The sequence below is a fragment of the Gobius niger genome (genome assembly GCF_951799975.1).
Source record: "Gobius niger genome assembly, chromosome: 15".
NCBI lineage: Eukaryota > Metazoa > Chordata > Actinopteri > Gobiiformes > Gobiidae > Gobius > Gobius niger.
In genome coordinates, this window is record NC_136866.1 from 29,892,737 (window position 1) to 29,911,034 (window position 18,298).

An 18,298-nucleotide genomic window follows, 5' to 3' on the forward strand; every position below is an offset into this window, starting at 1 on the left:
AAAAAAAAATAGAACAAGAAAAAAGTAGAAGAAAAAAGTAGAAAAAAATAGAACAAGAAAAAAAGTAGAAAAAAATAAAGAAGAAGAAAAAGAAGATAAAGAAGAAAGACAAGAAAAAGAAGAAGAAAGAGAGAAGAAGAAGAAAAAGAAAAAGAAAAAGAAAAAGAAAAAGAAGAATAAGAATAAGAATAAGAATAAGAAAAAAGAAAAAGAAGAAGAAAGAGAGAAGAAGAAGAAGAAGAAGAAGAAGAAGAAGAAGAAGAAGAAGAAGAAGAAGAAGAAGAAGAAGAAGAAGAAGAAGAAAGAGAGGAGAAGAAAAAGCTTTGTTTGTATTTTGCGCTCTTACACTGAAAGGTCCCACACCGGAAGTTGGAGGAATTACTCGCTGTGCGGTGTTTTCCTCTAATCCTCCGCTAAATGAACGACTCTCTCCCGTCCTCTCCGGTAAAATGATCCGAGCCACGGGCAGCGGGGCCCGGAGGGAAGGAGGACCCCGCTGGAGTAACTTGTACTTCAACGGGGACGAGAGAAAATACGAGCTGTGGGAATTCAAATTCCTGGGATACTTACGGCTGCTGGGGCTAAAGGCCGCCATTTTGGGCGACGCAGACAAAGACCAAGGAGAGAGGAATAAAGAGGCTTTCGCGGAGCTGATTCAGGTGCTGGACGATAAAAGTCTGGCCCTGGTCTGGAGAGAAGCTGCGGACGATGGAAGGAAAGCGCTGAAGATCCTCCGGGAGCATTACACCGGTGAGTCCCGTTAGCCTGAGCGGACGGAGCTAACGGGACTAACGGGAGCTAACGGATAAATAAACCCATATAATAATATAATGCTAACATAGCTCTAAAAGAAAAGAGTCAGCACAGAGAGAGGAAATGCTGTTTGGGATAAAGTCACGTTATTTAAAGCCACAGTGTCTCCTTTGATTTAACCTTTGAACCCCCACGTGACCCGAGCGCGTTGTCCACGGTTTGGCTTTAAGCTTCTGGAACAAAAGTGTGACAAAAGAGCAACAAAACATGTCCGAAAAGCAACAATGACACAAGAACAAAGCGGCCAAAGAGGAGGAGACGAACACGTGACAAAACTGTGGGGAAAAAACGATGAAAAAGCAACAAAAACGCTTCTATAACGTGACAATAACGCGGCGACAGTTACGCTCAGTTCTCTTGCGCCGGGTTAAGAGGTTAAAAAACTGGTACAATGACGTCATGAATACTGTTGAAGATCAGCTTCATGTTTTAATTCACAGTTTAGCCTCTTAACTCCCACCTGAACATGTTTTCTCCTGTTCTCCAAATTCTCCAAATCTAAAAGCTTCTTCAAAATAGCGACAAAAAACGAGAAGAAAATGAGGATGTAAATTGACAAAAAGTGACAAAAATCCAGCAAAAAAATGACAAAAAATCCTGTAAAAAATGACAAAAAATCCTGTAAAAAATGACAAAAAATCCTGTAAAAAATGACAAAAATCCAAGAAAAAATTGACAAAAATCCAGCAAAAAAATGACAAAAAATCCTGTAAAAATTGACAAAAAATCCTGTAAAAAATGACAAAAAATCCTGTAAAAAATGACAAAAAATCCTGTAAAAAATGACAAAAATCCAAGAAAAAATTGACAAAAATCCAACAAAAAAGTGACAAAAATCCAGCGACAAAGTGACAAAAATTCAAGAATAAAGTGACAAAAATCCAACAAAAAATTGACAAAAATCCATCAAAAAAATGACAAAAATCCTGTAAAAAATTGACAAAAATCCAACAAAAAAGTGACAAAAATCCAGCGACAAAGTGACAAAAATCCTGCAAAAAAGTGACAAAAATCCAAGAAAAAAGTGTCAAAAATCCAACAAAAAAAGACAAAAATACAGCAAAAAAAAAAGTGACAAAAATACAGCACAAAAGTGACAGAAACACATAAGGGAAATAAAAAGTGTTGACAATGGCAAAGAGGAGAGAATGGCGAGTGGTAAGAGGTTAATCAACAACAGTGAGAAATAAAATGACTTAAAAAGCAACATTTATCCTGTAGGTGAAACACTGGTTTGAGTCGGTTCATGTTCATTTCCGGCTGAAATAACAACAGATAAAAGTTTAGTTTATTTGCTTTGCACCACAAAGGCTTCTCAACACAGTTAAAAATCAGAAACTACATCCAATATAAAAATCTGTTCAGAATAATGCAGCTCATTGTTTCTCCAGGAAAATAAAATAAAAAACAAAATAAGCCTTTATTGTGGATGGAAAAAATGATTTGATGAATGATGTCAGGAAAGACTAAAGAAATGTTTTTTGTGTAACAGAAGTTTAAAAAGAACCGTGTGTCGAGTCCACATCAGGTTAAAACCAGATAAACCAGGAAGTGTCACAAGTGATTTCTGGTCATCGCTACGGCAACACCCTGACACTTGTGGCTCGGGTGTGAATGGAATTTTCTGCCAAATTATTAAACTTTTGGTAAAACACCGACCGCCCTGTGACCCCCCCTGACCGCTCGGCCGATATCGATTAAAGGTTGTGTATTTTAATCATCAATGACTTCGGAGTAAATGAGAGACTCAGTTCTTCGTTCTGAGCTCCGGGAGCAAAGTCACAGCACGGCAGAAAAAACAGCTCCTGGATATGAAACGTCTTTGGCAAATGTTTCCTTAAAGAGGGGGTATTCTGCTTTTTTCAGTCCCATAGCACCAGTCTATATCACACTACAATGATGACAAACCTTCTGTTGGTCTGTAAATGCAGTAAATTAGAATAACTGCTTTGTGTAAAATGTCTCTCTCAAAATGGCTGTAGTGAATGTCTTGAAATAGGCCTCTGTCTCTTTAAGAACCTCTGAGCCTTTAGACACGCCCCCTCCACACGCTGTCTGTGGCATCAGTGGGGAGGGGGTTCTGCTGAGGAGCAGTGGTTGGTTACTCGGCTGGTGACGAAAGCTCGGAGGCGTCTCCAGGAGGTGGGGGCGTTCCTAGGAGGACTCAGGCAAACCTATCCCTAAAATGGCCGCCATCAGAGTTTTTACAGATTACTCAGAAATACGTGAATGTGCCAAGGCAACACTTCAGCCATGTTTTTAATGAGGGAATGACAGAATAACATGATGGAAAGCTGGAAAAAGTCCATTTTGCATAACACCCCCGAATCCACTGGTCAGTCCGATTATCAGAGCTTCTGTGAGTGAGAGGAGCCCGACCTTTAGTCAGACCCAACACCAGACCGTCCTGAGAACTGCACTCGACAAACAGGAAACAAAAAGCTGCTTCGCTCTGACGGCCGTTTGTGCCGGAGGTTTTATCTGAATCCAGACATTTGATTCTAACCAGGTTTCATTTAACACATTTAACACACATTTAAGAGCAGATATATTGCTCTTAAATATCGACTCTTGTAAAAGTCTGTCACGTGACTCACAGCCCATGTTTTAGTGACTTTGCGACAGGATAATTACTGCGTGTGATTTTAAAATGAGTTTCTTTTTCTTTGGGAAATGATTTTGAAAGTTACATCAACGTAAATCGTATTAGTCCCGTGTTGATGTTTTGGTCATGGGGATTTACCGTCACGCGCTCCCTCTGAAGTACCTCCTAAACATGAAGACACGGCGCCCCCTGCTGTCAGAGTTCAACACTGACACGTTCAGGAGCTTCACACAGGATCACAGAGCCGACACTTTCCGAACATCAGCGGAGCAGATCAGCTACGACCCATCCATGTCCCCATTTTATCTGTTTCTCTGAATGAAACTTTTACTATTTCAATAAATGATCAGCTCTTTGATAGAAAAACTAATCTAATTATATTAATATCGGCGATCGGCCAATCAGTATCGGACCCTTAATCTGAAGACCATTTTGGCTGGAGGTAGAAACATGTAAAATGGCCAAAAGGGAGCGTTGGGTCATCCGTAAACTCCGGTCACATTCAGTGAGTCGGGGGGGGCGGGGCTTGTAGGTCAGCAGTAGCATTTGCGCTGGATTTGGCAATGGCGGCGGATACGGAAGTAAAGGAAGCTCTTCAATCCGCTCCGGCTCCCGAAGATCCAGGAAGCTGAAGTCTCGCACTTTAGCGTCATGGAAACCCCAGACCAGGAAGAGCTTCTCAGAGTCTGTTGTTCTCCTGCTGTTTCCCTTTATCTGGAGGAGACGCTGACCATGGTCCATGTAATATCTGTTCAAACAGTGTTAATGCAGTTCTGGTTGTGTCCTGCAGGAGTCCACACGCCCTCGCTGAGTCCTGGCCCGGGGCTGAAGCAGGAACCCCCAGAGCCTCCGCAGATGAAAGAGGATGTGGTGGAAGTGATCATCAAAGAGGAGGAGGAGCCGCTGCCAGTGTAAGCTCTGCCTCTTTCAACATCACACGTTTCCCTGACCAAACACTGACCTTTCCTCGTGTTCCAGGTCTGTCCCCGAGTCCAGCGCCGGCTGTGTGAAGAGAGGAGGGTCCGCACTGCTCCAGCACAGGCAAACCGAGCGCCGAGAGGAACGTGCAGTGACCGAGAGACAAACCGAGCGCCGAGAGGAACGTGCAGTGACCGAGAGGCAAACCGAGCGCCGAGAGGAACGTGCAGTGACCGAGAGGCAAACCGAGCGCCGAGAGGAACGTGCAGGGACCGAGAGACAAACCGAGCGCCGAGAGGAACGTGCAGGGACCGAGAGACAAACCGAGCGCCGAGAGGACGGTGCAGGGACCGAGAGACAAACCGAGCGCTTTCCCGACACCGGCAACGGCGACGAGTGGGAACCGCCCGGCGCCGCAGCTGCACGAAGCACCGGCCTGTTCCCCCCAAACCCGTCTGCCCCAGAGCCCGGCGCCTCGGGGCACGAGGAGGACCTGCCCGGAGCCGAAGGGGCCGAGGGGAAGGCGCTCCAGTGTCCGTTCTGTTTTAAGAGGTTCCGATATAACCTGGACTTGATCAGACACGTCCGAGTTCACACAGGAGAGAGGCCGTACAGCTGCTCCATCTGTAAGAAAACCTTCTCACAAAAGAGTAATTTAAATGTACACATGAAAATTCACACGGGAGAGAAGCCGTTCCGCTGCACGGTCTGTAAACGAACTTTCGCCCTGAAGGATTTTCTGACGGATCATGAGAAATATCACACGGAGGAGAGGCCTTTCAGCTGCTCCGTCTGCAACAAAACCTTCATCACCAGCAAGAACCTGTCCGAGCACATGAAGATCCACACGGGGCCCAAACCCTTCAGCTGCTTCGTGTGTCAGAAAAGCTTCGCGAAGCAGAGCAACCTCGCGGTCCACGAGCGAACCCACACGGGCGAGAAGCCGTTCACCTGCGAGATCTGCGGGACCACCTTTAACCAGCGCTGTCAGCTGTCGGCGCACGTGAGGATCCACACCGGAGAGAAGCCGTACAGCTGTCCTCTCTGCGAGCGGGCGTTCAGGCGGAGCAGCCACCTGACCTCGCACATGAGCACCCACATCGGGTCGCAGAGCTGCTCCGTGTGTCACAAGACCTTCGTCAACAACTATGGGCTGAAGGTGCACATGAGGACGCACAAGGAGCTGGACCCTTCGGCTGTTCAGTTCACAGGTCAACCGCGGCCAGACCCTTCGGCTGTTCAGTTTCCAGACCCTTCAGCTGTTGACTTGGAGGCTCAACAACTCCCCAGTATTACTATAGATGCCACTATTTCTCAAACCGATACGAGTACTGTGACTTGAGTACTTGTATTTATTTTTCATTCAATGTTATTTTTTATTGCCCATCATTCCCTTGTTTTCTGAGACTTGTTGATTTGTTTCTTGGGTCTCACGTTGTTCATTTCTAAAGGTGTTAGACGGAGATGGTTAAAGGAACAGACCAGTGTTTCACAGACTGAGACGTTCTGACCTGAGCTCAGACCTGCCGGACACGCAGCTCCTCGCAGCCGATCATTTCACCATTTTACCCACGTCGGTCCAATCACGCACCGAGAGGCGGGACTTCATTCCCCCAAGAGGCGGAGCCGCTACCACACTCGACCCAAACATTAAAGATGGCGGCGCGGCGAGTGATGCGATGTTTTCTTCTGCTCTTTCGTCTGTTTTAAATCATTTGAAACCAAAAAATCCCTAAAACCGGAGCAGGAAGCAGCGTTGGAAACGTTCCTCGTAAATAAGGACGTTTCTGGAAAGGCTTCCTGCTGCTTGTTGCTGCGACGTATCCGGCGTTGCTCTGATTGGTTGATGCCGTTTGTCAATCACGCTCACCGGGAAATCATTGAGATCATGTTTACTCCCAGACTATATGGGCTTTTCCGAAACCATTCCCTCCCCCCTCCCCCTACACCCTCCCCCTACACCCTCCCCTCAGGCCTCAGTGAAGGACCTCCAGAGGTTCACTCATCAGAGAAACTCGAGCTGTGACTTTCAGACACCCTCTCCCCCACCGTCCTCACAGCCATAATGTGGCAAAAATCACAAGTTCAACTGATCAGACTTTTAAATAAACAAAAGGTTCTTACGAGTTTACAAAGTAATTCAGATTCAAATATGTCGTATTTACATGATATAATTTAGCTTCTTCAAACTCACAAGTAGGGCTGCAACTAACGATTATTTTGGTAATCGATTAATCGACCGATTATTTCTACGATTAATCGATTAATCGCTTGGCTGTGAAAGGTGCATGGAAATTGTATTTTTTTTCAATTTTTTGACCACATAAAGCTAAAGTGGCGCCGCTTGAGGACACGTGGATGGAGTAAACTTAAAGTAAACGTTTGTAGGAGGCTCTTTGTGCTAATTCTGCTTTGATTGGACGAGACAAAGACAGATATTTATGAAATTTACGATGTACAAAACACTGCAGACCCTCACTTTAAAAAACAAAGTAGGTTTTCATCCAAAATACATAATTATCATGTCTTTTATTGCTCTATTTTAGTCTGTGTTTACTAGAAAACGATTAATCGATTACTGGAATAGTTGACAACTATTTTAGTAATCGATTAGTTGTCGATTAATCGATTAGTTGTTTCAGCCCTACTCACAAGTGAGAACTTCTCCTCCCAATAAACTCATGTTAAGTCTCACTGTCACTTTCTTTTTCATTAATAAACGTCTATATGACGATAAAGTTGTTCAAATGAACTCTTAAGTCCGAAGTAAACGCGGAACTGAAGTTGTTTGGTGTGTTGCTCGTGGGACGGCTCTCAGTGTAACACACACCTGTTAAGTGTGGTGTCGATGCAGACTCACTGAGAAGGAGCTTTTCTCCCACCCCCCCTCCGGCAGGCGCAGACTGAGTGTTGGGGGGGGGGGGAGTGGTTTCGGAAAGGTCCTACGTCTTTGAAATATATCAGAAAAAGCCTGTAGTTTGGCAGGACAGGCAAAGCTTAGACGAGTTCATGTGTTCCTGTGTCACGTAAACGCAGACGGCGTTAGCATTTAGCCCCTCCCCCTCTGTAGCTCCAAACCAGGTGAAACGCCGTCTGTGCTAACGTGACTGAGGACACGCGTGAAGACCAGACGGGTCCACATGAACTCGTCTAAGGTAAGAACATGTCTCAGTATGTAAAACACTGGCCTGTTCCTTTAAGTCCATCCCAGACAGAACAAAACATGTCCAAAGTTACTCAATGCCTGTGCTGTATTCATGTTTCTATTTATTTAATAACATTATGGAGTTACTTAGTGTTACTGATCCAGATACGACTCTGTGGATTTCCCCGTGTGTTTGTGTCGCCCACAGAGTTTTCATTCTTTCTGCTGCTGAATTTGGGACATTACGGACACTCTTGACTCTGAGTGGGGTTTTTCGTCGCTGGATTAGTTTTCCAGATGCAATAAGAGCCGTTAGCAACATTAGCAACATTAGCAACATTAGCAACATTAGCAACATTAGCAACATTAGCCTGTGTCTCGCTGAGGAACAATGAAGACGACGTTTAGCTCCGGCGCAGACTCTGAGTCAGAGCGTTCAGTCTGTAGTAAAGTGGGCTCTGTGTGGAGTTTTGTATTTCCATGAGAGAATCCTCCAGTGTCGGGACCTCGTTACTGAGGACGAGCATGTGCTGTCGTATCGGTGCTTCCCCAGTTTCTCTGTTTCAAATGTAACGGTTTGTTCTATCGTGAAATGTGTCTTGTTTTTTTAACTTTGGAAGAATAAAGAGCTGTTAGGAACGAGAGCTCGTGTCTGACTGGAACAAATGGAACGAGCCGTGTCGGGGGATGGAGGTGTTCCTCAGGGCTCTGTCCTGGGTCCAGCCCTCTTCATACTTAAATGATACGGATACTGTCTGTTTGGGAGGGAGGGGTTATGTAGAAAGCCTACAAACAAAACCCAGCATAACTTGAACATGTTTGACCTCGTGCTGACCTTTTCTGGGGTCATAAATCTGTGAGTACGAGAAGTTCATTTTGAAAAACTCAGTTCATCAGAGGCGCAATCACACATTTAATGGTACGTTCAGATCAAATGCGAATGGAGTGGAAAAGAATCACATCTTTTCTTCAGTTTGACTCATGTTTAAAATGGTGCCACACTTTAAAACATGAGCTGTTCCCCCATAATAATAAAGTTCCCACTGTCTCCTGCAGGTGTTCAGTCGCCCTCGCTGAGTCCTGGTCCTGATCTGAAGCAGGAAACCCCAGAGATTAAAGAGGAGGAAGAGGAGCAGAGCGTCAAACAGGAGTAAGAGCAGCTGCCAGTGTAAACATCACACTCACATTTCACTCACAAATCCTCAGTTTTGGGCCAAATTGGTCTCTGAACATACAAGCTTTCACCCGGAAACAGAAAATATGCCTAATCTTCACAATAACATGTTTAAATATTGCGCTGATTCAATGTTCCCCCATAGACTGTGGCGACACTATGTCCACGTCAGTCGGACCTAAAGACTTCACATTGTCCAGCCTTGGACTGAACAAGATTTGGAAGATTTTTTCAGAGGGATTTTTTATTATTTAATCCCTTAAGCCCCATTTATTGAGTTTTAAATGTCACAAAATAAGGCAAAAATTAAATTTTTCCACAAAAAAACAGCTTATTTTAAAAATAAACAAGAAATCCAAAATCCGCTCTGAGAAAGTCTTGGTAACTCATTCATCAATAAAATGAAACTGTAAGTTTGAATGTAGCTCTGTCCATTATTCAGATTTCGTCGCCGAAAATATGGGAAATTTGGGGCATTTTTAGGCATAAAACACCTTGTTCTTATATGAAAAGATAAAATGACAGAAAACTTGCCTTGTATTTTTTTCTCACATGGTAAATGGTCTCAACTTATAAAGCGCTTTTCCACCTACATTAGGCTCAAAGCGCTTTACAGCAAGGATCCACTCACCCATTCATGCTCTCATTCATACACCAATGTACGCAGACACTGGGGGCAATGTGGGTGAACTGTCTTGCCCAAAGACACAACGACAGTGTGCACTTTCAGGAGGTGGGATTCGAACCCCTGACCTTCCGATCATGTGACGACCCGCTCTACCATCTGCGCTACTGTCGCTCACATTTATGCCAGTTAATCTACAGCAAAAGCTTCAAATTGATTTCTGTAAATATACATTTTCCCCCATTTCACCTGCAGCGTCTCGCCTTAAATCTATGCTTTCATTGTTTTTCAGGTCTGTCCCGGAGTCCAGCGCTGTCTGTGTGAAGAGAGAAGAGTCCTCACTGCTTCAACAGAGACAAACTGAGCACCGAGAGGAAACGCAGGGAGAGGACGGTTCAGAGAGCGAGGGAAACACTGAGCACTCGTCTGACACTGACAACGACGACGCCTGGGAACCGTCCAGTCCTCCAGCTGCGAGAAGCACCGGCCTGTTCCCCAAATACACGTCTGCTCCACAGCCCAGCGCCTCTGTGTACGAGGAGGACCTGTCAGGAGCTGAAGGAGCCGAGGGGAAGAAGCACCGGTGCTCAGTTTGTAACAAGAGATTTGGAACAAAACAGATTTTACAAAGACACTTCCGAGTTCACACAGGAGAGAGACCTTACAGCTGTCACATCTGCGAGCAAACATTCATCCAGAAGAGTAATTTAACTGTACACATGAGGATTCACACAGGAGGGAGACCTTACAGCTGCCCAGTCTGTGCGAAAACCTTTGCTCAAAAGGGAAATCTAACCGAACATTTGACTCTTCACACAAAAGAGAGGCCTTTCAGCTGCTCTGCCTGTAATAAAACCTTTATCCGAGAGAGTGCGCTCACTGTACACATGCGATATCACTCGGGAGAGAGGCCTTTCAGCTGCTCAGTGTGCAATAAAACCTTTGTCCAGAAGAAGAATCTAACTGAGCACGTGAGAGTTCACACGGGAGCGAAACCCTACAGCTGTACAGTCTGTAGCAGAACGTTTGCCCAGCAGAGCACCCTCGCCGAGCACGAAAGAACCCACACAGGCGACAAACCTTTCAGCTGTGCAGTCTGTGGGGCTACGTTTAAACAAAGTGGTCACCTGACGACGCACATGAGGACTCACACAGGAGAGAAACCTTACAGCTGTCCAGTCTGTAAGGGCACATTTAAAACGAGCAGTAATTTAACCTCCCATATGAGAACTCACACAGGAGAGAGGCCTTACAGCTGTACAGTTTGTGAGAAAGCCTACGCCGACAAGCGCGGGCTTAAAGCACATATGGTAAAACACACGGACTAGAACCTTTCAGCTGTTCGGAGACGGAGCCTCGAGCGACCACGGAAAGTCTCAGTCGATCCAGTTTTATACTTTGTTTAAAGGTTCTGTATCGTCATATTTAACCATGTTGTAATGATATTTCCTTTTATGCTTCATTCATCCATTCACTGGATTCACCAACGGCCTGATTTTCATTTGTAAAACAGCCTTTTCATTATTTCTGTTGTAAGAATGAATAAAAAAGGAAATGCCTGATGTGTCTGTGCTGCCCCTGCAGAGAAAACAAACTGAGTCGAACTAAGTCATTGTGAAGAAGAAGCTCTTTCTGACCTTCTGTCGGTTAGAAAATGGTTCAAGAACAGATGGTGTAAAAATGCACGTTTGGAAGCGAGAGATTTTATTCAACTTTCACCAAAATAATGTTTCTGTCTCTGATGTTTGTGAAGCTTCACCAGAATCAAAGTGGATTCACTTTTAGAACCAACGCGAGTTCCATAATGTGAACACCTGAAGGAGGTGAGTCAAAACGTCTGTTAGCGTGTGTGTTAGCGTGTGTTAGCTTGTGCGTGTTAGCGTCTGTGTGTTAGCATGTGTTAGTGTCTCTGTGTTAGCATCGCTGTGTTAGCGTGTGTTAACGCGTGTTAGCGTCTCTGTGTTAGCGTGTGTGCTAGCATGTGGGTTAGCATGTTAGCGTTTGTGTTAGCTTGTGCATGTTAGCGTCTCTGTGTTAGCGTATATGCTAGCATGTGTGTTAGCGTGTGTGTGTTAGCTTGTGTGTGTTAGCGTCTCTGTGTCAGCGTCTCTGTGTTAGCGTGTGTTAGCGTGTGTATTAGCTTGTGTGTGTGTAAGTGTGTGCGTGTGTTAGCGTGAGCGTGCTAGCGTGTGTGTTAGCATGTGGGTTAGCATGTTAGCGTGTGTGTTAGCTTGTGCATGTTAGCATCTCTGTGTTAGCGTGTGTGTTAGCGTCTCTGTGTGAGCATGTTAGCATGTGTGCTAGCGTGTGTGTTAGCATGTTAGCGTGCATGTTAGCGTCTCTGTGTTAGCGTCTCTGTGTCAGCGTGTATGCTAGCATGTGTGTTAGCGTGTGTGTGTTAGCATGTGTGTGTTAGCATCTCTGTGTTAGCGTCTCTGTGTTAGCGTCTCTGTGTTAGCGTCTCTGTGTTAGCATCTCTGTGTTAGCATCTCTGTGTTAGCGTCTCTGTGTTAGCGTGTATGTTAGCATGTGTGTTAGCGTGTGTGTGTTAGCATTTGTGTGTTAGCGTCTCTGTGTTAGCGTGAGCGTGCTAGCGTGTGTGCTAGCTGTTTATGAAGCTGTGTTGCAGATGTCAACTCCTTATAACTGCATCGTGAAGTAACTTAACTTTTTGCTGTGATGTTTATAGTTGTACTACTGCAAAAGTTGCATGAGCGGAGAGAGGGGGCGGAGTTAACTGAATCTAAGCGCTTTGTCGTCCGGGTTTGAAAAATACCTCCAGAAAATACTTGTATTTCTAACAAAATGAGTGCTCTATAGTGGTAGTGGTACAATATATCACATAATACCTATACTTAACTTTGGACACGCTGGAAATCACGAGTGTGTTGTGTTCAAGTGCTTTGTCGTACATTACATTAAAAAATAATTAAATAAAATAACGCTTATAACTTTTACTGTTTTGAATAAATCTTCAATTTAAAATGGTGTTTTTGTTCATGAATAACTAATAAGCTGTTGTTTTCTTCTTTTCAACTTTGAATATTAAGCTTTTTTTATTTTGTTTTTGTCATAGAGCTTTGCACATGCGCAGTTGTGTTTTTTGCTGAAACCACAGTGCTTTTACACTGAAAAGTCCAACACCGGAAGTGGAAGCGCGGCCCCGCAGACCAGTCACAGCAAAGTTCTTATTGTTTTTTTGTCCCTCCACTAAATATGAGCGTTATCACGGTTTTATTTAACTGAAAATGAGCCGTTTGTTCTTTAACGGGGACGAAACAAAGTACGAGCTGTGGGAAAGTACATTCTTGAGACACTTGCGGAAACTTGGGCTAAAGGGCGCCATTTTGGACGAGCCAGACGAAGAAGAGGAAGAGGAGAAATACAACGAGGAGAGAAATAAAGAAGCTTATGCGGAGCTTCTTCAAGTGTTGGATGAGAAAAGCCTTTCCCTCGTGAGGAGAGAAGCCACAGACGATGGAAGGAAAGCGCTGAAGATCCTCCGAGAGCTCTACACTGGCTCTGCACGGCTCTACACTGGCTCTACACGGCTCTACACTGGTGAGACACTACTACTCTCTACACTTTACCCAAATCTAAAGGTTGCAGCCAATAGGAAGGATCGCTGTTATTGTTTATATCTTGGCAGTTTTCATTCACTACAGCACTGGGCACTTTGTGAGATGTCACTTTAAACTATTTTTAACAATAATAATGTGTTTCCCTTTGTCTCCTGCAGGTGTCCAGATGTCCTCGCTGAGTCCTGGTCCTGACCTGAAGCAGGAAAACCCAGAGACTCCACAGATTAAAGAGGAGGAAGAGGAGCAGAGTGTCAAACAGGAGGAAGAGGAGCTGCCAGTGTAGGATCCAGCACTTTACACTGACAAATCCTCACTTTACACTTTTAAATCTATGTTTTTAATCATGTTTCAGGTCTGTCCCAGAGTCCAGCGCCGTCTGTGTGAAGAAAGAAGAGTCCAGACAAACTGAGCACCGAGAGGAAACGCAGGGAGAGGACAGTTCAGGGACTGAGGGACAAACTGAGCGCTCGTCTGACACTGACGACGACGACGACTGGGAACCGTCCAGTCCTCCAGCTGTAAGAAGCACCGGCCTGTTCCCCAAATACACGTCTGCACCAGAGCCCAGCGCCTCTGTGGACGAGGAGGACCTGTCAGGAGCTGAAGGAGCCGAGGGGAAGAAGCACCGGTGCTCAGTTTGTAACAAGAGATTTGTGACGAAACAGGTGTTACAAATTCACTTCAGAATCCACACAGGAGAGAGACCTTACAGCTGCTCGGTCTGTGGGAAGACATTTGTCCGAAATGGTAATCTCTCGAGTCATGAGAGAATCCACTCAGGAGCCGACAGGAAGACGCACCAGTGCTCAGTCTGTAAAAAGAGATTCACGACCAAATATTACTTAGAAACACACAGCAGAGCACAGCACACAGAGGGCGGCGGCGATCGGCCCGAGAAGAAGCACCAGTGCCCAGTTTGTAAAAAGAGTTTTGTGACGAAGACGGTTTTACGGAATCACATCAGCGTCCACACAGGAGAGCGACCTTACAGCTGTTCAATGTGTCATAGAAGATTCAGACTAAAGAACAATTTAGTGACACACATGAGACGACCTCACGCCTGGTCACCGGTCCACGAGGAGGAGGAGTCACCGGTCCACGAGGAGGAGGAGTCACCGGTCCACGAGGAGGAGTCACCGGTCCAGGAGGAGGAGTCACCGGTCCACGAGGAGGAGTCACCGGTCCACGAGGAGGAGGAGTCACCGGTCCACGAGGAGGAGGAGTCACCGGTCCACGAGGAGGAGTCACCAGAGGCCGGAGAGGTTTTACACAATAACGTCTGAATTCACACTTTCGATTTTTCGATTAAATGCACCGATCAGACGTGGAACTCCGCCCAGTATCACACTGTGTTGGCAGGTTTATCGGCGCCATCTGGTGGTGAGAAAGCAAAAGCAAACAAAACACTGACTGAGCTCATTTAATATCGTTCAGAAATGTGAACCAAATCGTCAGGATTGAGTGTAACCTGCTGAGAGAGATCATTTAGAAAGAGGAAAACTGCTCTGGGTGATGAGAATAGAGCTCCACAGTCCCGCCCCTTGTGGTCTTGTTGCTCCGGAAGCAAAAAACCCCCGTCTACACGACCGTCGAGTTTCCAAAAATTCAAATATTAAGAGTTTAACGTCAGCGCAAAAGCTAATCAGCTCTGTAGCAATTCGTGACCATAAAATGTTTCATTTCAATCCAAAAAGAAGACGACATGTTGAAGAAAAGGCAAAGGTACAAGGCTGTGACATCATTCACTTCCTGACTGTAGAAACTCCGTATCCCAAGAACCATTGCAACATCGCGCCCGCTGGTCAAGGCAACCAGGTTTTCAGCAAACACGGCCAGTTTCTGTTACTTTGCAGACAAAAGTTCTATATTATTTCACTATTAAACAATCTGAATCTGCTAATGTGAATAAAAATGATGGTGGTTCGTTTAATTGGATCGTTGGAACATTTTTTTTGACGTTTTTCTGACTCTCAGTGTTAGATCTGGATAAAACGTAAACTATCTGCCTGCATTATGTTTGAATACATTGTTTATAATATGTTTTCTACATTACAATAAATAAACACGTGTGGGAACGTGAAGCTCCACCAATCAAAAGCCTGGTAGTAGATCATGGGACTCCCGAGCATCCTGGGTAATGTAGTTCTAGGACGAAGGCTCGCAGTTAAACTAGATGGATCTCAGACGTGCTTTTTTCACCTGCGTCTGACTCTGCGCTCGCTTTAGAACCACAGAGCTGGATTCAGCCCGAGAGTTAAAGACTTTATTCCAAATCAATACGGTCTCAAAGCGAGAGGAGGCGGGACTGTGGAGAGGAGGCGGGACTGTGGAGAGGAGGCGGGACTGTGGAGAGGAGGCGGGACTGTGGAGAGGAGGCGGGACTGTGGAGAGGAGGCGGGACTGTGGAGCAGGAGGCGGGACTGTGGAGAGGAGGCGGGACTGTGGAGTTCTATAGAAGCAAATGAATGAATGAAGGATCGTCCTTGTGACACCAACAGGGCACCAAGTACATTTGTGATGTGGTTCCTCAGTGGATGTCAAGTCAAACGACTGAACCATCACATGTAACCCGTTCATAAGTAATAACGGTTTAATTACACAGAATTGTGTCCATACACTGTGCAGACTTGGTCCTCCAGCCACTTCTTCTATGTTTTTGTTTCTTCTTCGTTGACTTTTGAGATGCCCCTCGTATATATTCGGGGTTTGACCCTTGACCTCTGCCTCTTCCCTTTGCAAATCTGATATTGGGAAGAGGTCAGTCATCCATTGTAATCCAATGTTTTAAGAGTCCGTTTGTCAATATTTAGCATTTATTTTCTTCCTTTCTTAATTTGTATTTACGTTGATATTGAGCTTCATCCACACCCCGATGTTTTAATTTATTCATGTGAAGTAATGCGGGGAGATGCTAACATTGTCCTTTAGTTTGGGCTGGATCTTGTTAGCGGCACTTGCTGATTGTATTTTTGTTTATATTTTGCCAGAGTAAACGGAGACGCCTCCAAAAGTTACCGCTGTGTCTCCTTAACACATCACAAACTGCATGAACTACACAGCGCAGAAGTCCACCGGTCACACACAGACTCGAACTCATGACCCTCTGATCATAGACCGGACGCTCTGCTCACAGGGCTGCACAGTTTAACACCTAACTAAAGTACGAGTCTGTAACTGTGGTTTTGCTGCACTTCATTGTGGACGTGAAAGAGAAGAAACCAAAAGTGCCTAAAGATGAGGGCGGCCTGAGGAGGGCGCTCGAGAGCACTCACAGGATCGGCCATACATCCCAAGTGACAAAATGAGCCAGGTGTTGCTCTCTGGCGCCCCCTGCTGCTCGCTGCTGCTCACGACATGATACAAAATGACACAGTGGAAGTGTTGGTCACGTGACACAGCTCAGTGGTGTCGCTTTCTGTGCTTTGACGCCTCGTTTGGTCGATCACGCGGACCAACAGGAGGAGGAGGAGTCACAAACACAAAACTACAATCAGGGGCGGGGCCTGTGAAGCCCGTCTGATCATCTGCTCTTTATACTATTACATGTCTGTTCTCAAAGCGCTGCATTATTCATTCACTCCACACAGGGGCGGACCGGCCATATGTCCATTCTGGAAGAGCAGAGAAGGGCCACCGGTCCCGCCTCAACCGAGCTTTACCCAAATCTAAAAGCTAAAAAGAAAAGCATCAAAATTGCGAGAAAAAGAGGATGAAAAGTCAACAAAAACATGAGAAAAACAAAACAAAAAATGATTTAAAAAACTAACAAAAATATGACAAAAATGTGGCGACGAAAAGTTTCCGTCACTTTTGTAGGTCTTAGCTTTCAAATGAGGCGTTACATTGTTGCTCTCCAGTCGAGAAGCTTTTAGATTTGGGTAAAGCCCAGTCTAAAAAAACATGAATCTAAAAGGAATTCCGTGGAGTATGGTGCACCACAAGGTTCCATTTTGGGACCATTATTATTTATTATTTATATGAATGATTTTGCTTCTGTTTCTACGACCGCCTTTCCCGCTCTTTTTGCTGATGATACCGATCAAAAAAATAATAATAAAAAGCCGAACTGGGGAAAATGCTCTCGTTAATGTTAAGGTGGGGGGTCAGAGGTTAAATATGTATTTGTGGAAGTGTCATAATTACGCTGATTTGGGCCAGGCTGGTCAGAGTCCAGGGCTGTTTTTCAGTCCCGGTCTCCATACTCCTACTACTGCCGCCACAGCTGCCCTGAGGTAGACTGACGAAAGCAAGGCTGCCAGTCTGTGCCATCCCCTCCGACCACAACCAACCACTCACTCACTCACACTCTTTGATTCTGGCCTTTTGTACATGTTCTTAGTGATTTGGGGAAACTGAAGCGAACACGGGATCGAACCTCCACAATCCCGGATCTGAAAAGTCTGTGCATTTTACAAAGAGGAGGCGTTTAGTGTCGAGGGACATGTCTGTATCGATAACGGATGAATAAAAATATATATTTATGCAGAGTGTTGTCTAAATAATCATCATTTAACATAGACTTGTGGGGCAAAGATTTAAATGGAAGCGTTTCCTGGGCCTAAAGGCTGTAACTCCCGTCCAGACGCTTTTAGATTTGGGCAAAGCCGAACTGGAGAAAATGCACTTGGTCAACATGATGTAAGATTCATTTTTTAGATGAAAAAAACCTTAGAAACTGAAACGACCGCACTCTGTCCTTTTACGCTGAAAAGTTCAAAACCGGAAGTTGAACGTATGACGCGACTTCCGTACGAACCAGTTCCGCTGAAGTTGTGTGTTTTTGTGCGCGCGTCCGCCGCGAAATGCACGAGTTTTTAACCGTTTTCTCGCTCTGAAAATAAACCGGGACGAAACAAAGCGCGAGCTGCGGGAAGTTTTGTTCAAGGGAAACTTCCGGAAACGTGAGCGAAAGAGCGCGAGCCAGAAGAACAAGCTCTACACTGGTGAGACACAGCACGGGCTAACAGTTTGGGTGCTAGCTAGCTGCTACATCTGTAACAATAACAATAACCCCAGTGTTTTACCCTGTAGTTTAATAATACTGCAGATCCCATGATGCTTCGCTCTGTTCATCAATATTAATGTATTGGACTCAATAGTTACAAATGGTGCATTATTTTCACACTTAAAGGGGGGGTATTCTGCAAAATGGACTTTTCCAGCTTTCCATCATGTTATTCTGTCACTCCCTCATTAAAAACATGCCTGAAGTGTTGCCTTGGCACATTCACGTATTTCTGAGTCATCTGTAAAAACTCTGATGGCGGCCATTTTAGGGATAGGTTTGCCTGAGTCCTCCTAGGAACGCCCCCACCTCCTGGAGACGCCCCCGAGCTTTCGTCACCAGCCGAGTAACCAACCACTGCTCCTCAGCAGAACCCCCTCCCCACTGATGCCACAGACAGCGTGTGGAGGGGGCGTGTCTAAAGGCTCAGAG

At 45.2% G+C, this 18,298-nt stretch overlaps 1 protein-coding gene across 1 annotated transcript in view; it reads left to right on the plus strand.

Annotated features, from left to right (window-relative positions):
- Positions 1-366: 366 nt before the first annotated feature.
- The window catches only part of LOC306974690 (uncharacterized protein), a gene marked incomplete at its 3' end in the record, with an annotated part of 41,795 nt that continues 23,863 nt past the window's right edge, over positions 367-18,298 (plus strand). Inside the window, exons 1-2 of the mRNA XM_079572063.1 lie at positions 367-750; positions 13,020-13,138. Of these exons, the coding sequence (XP_079428189.1) occupies positions 450-750; positions 13,020-13,138 (420 nt within the window). The 5' untranslated portion in view covers positions 367-449. The remainder of the gene's footprint in view (positions 751-13,019; positions 13,139-18,298) is intronic.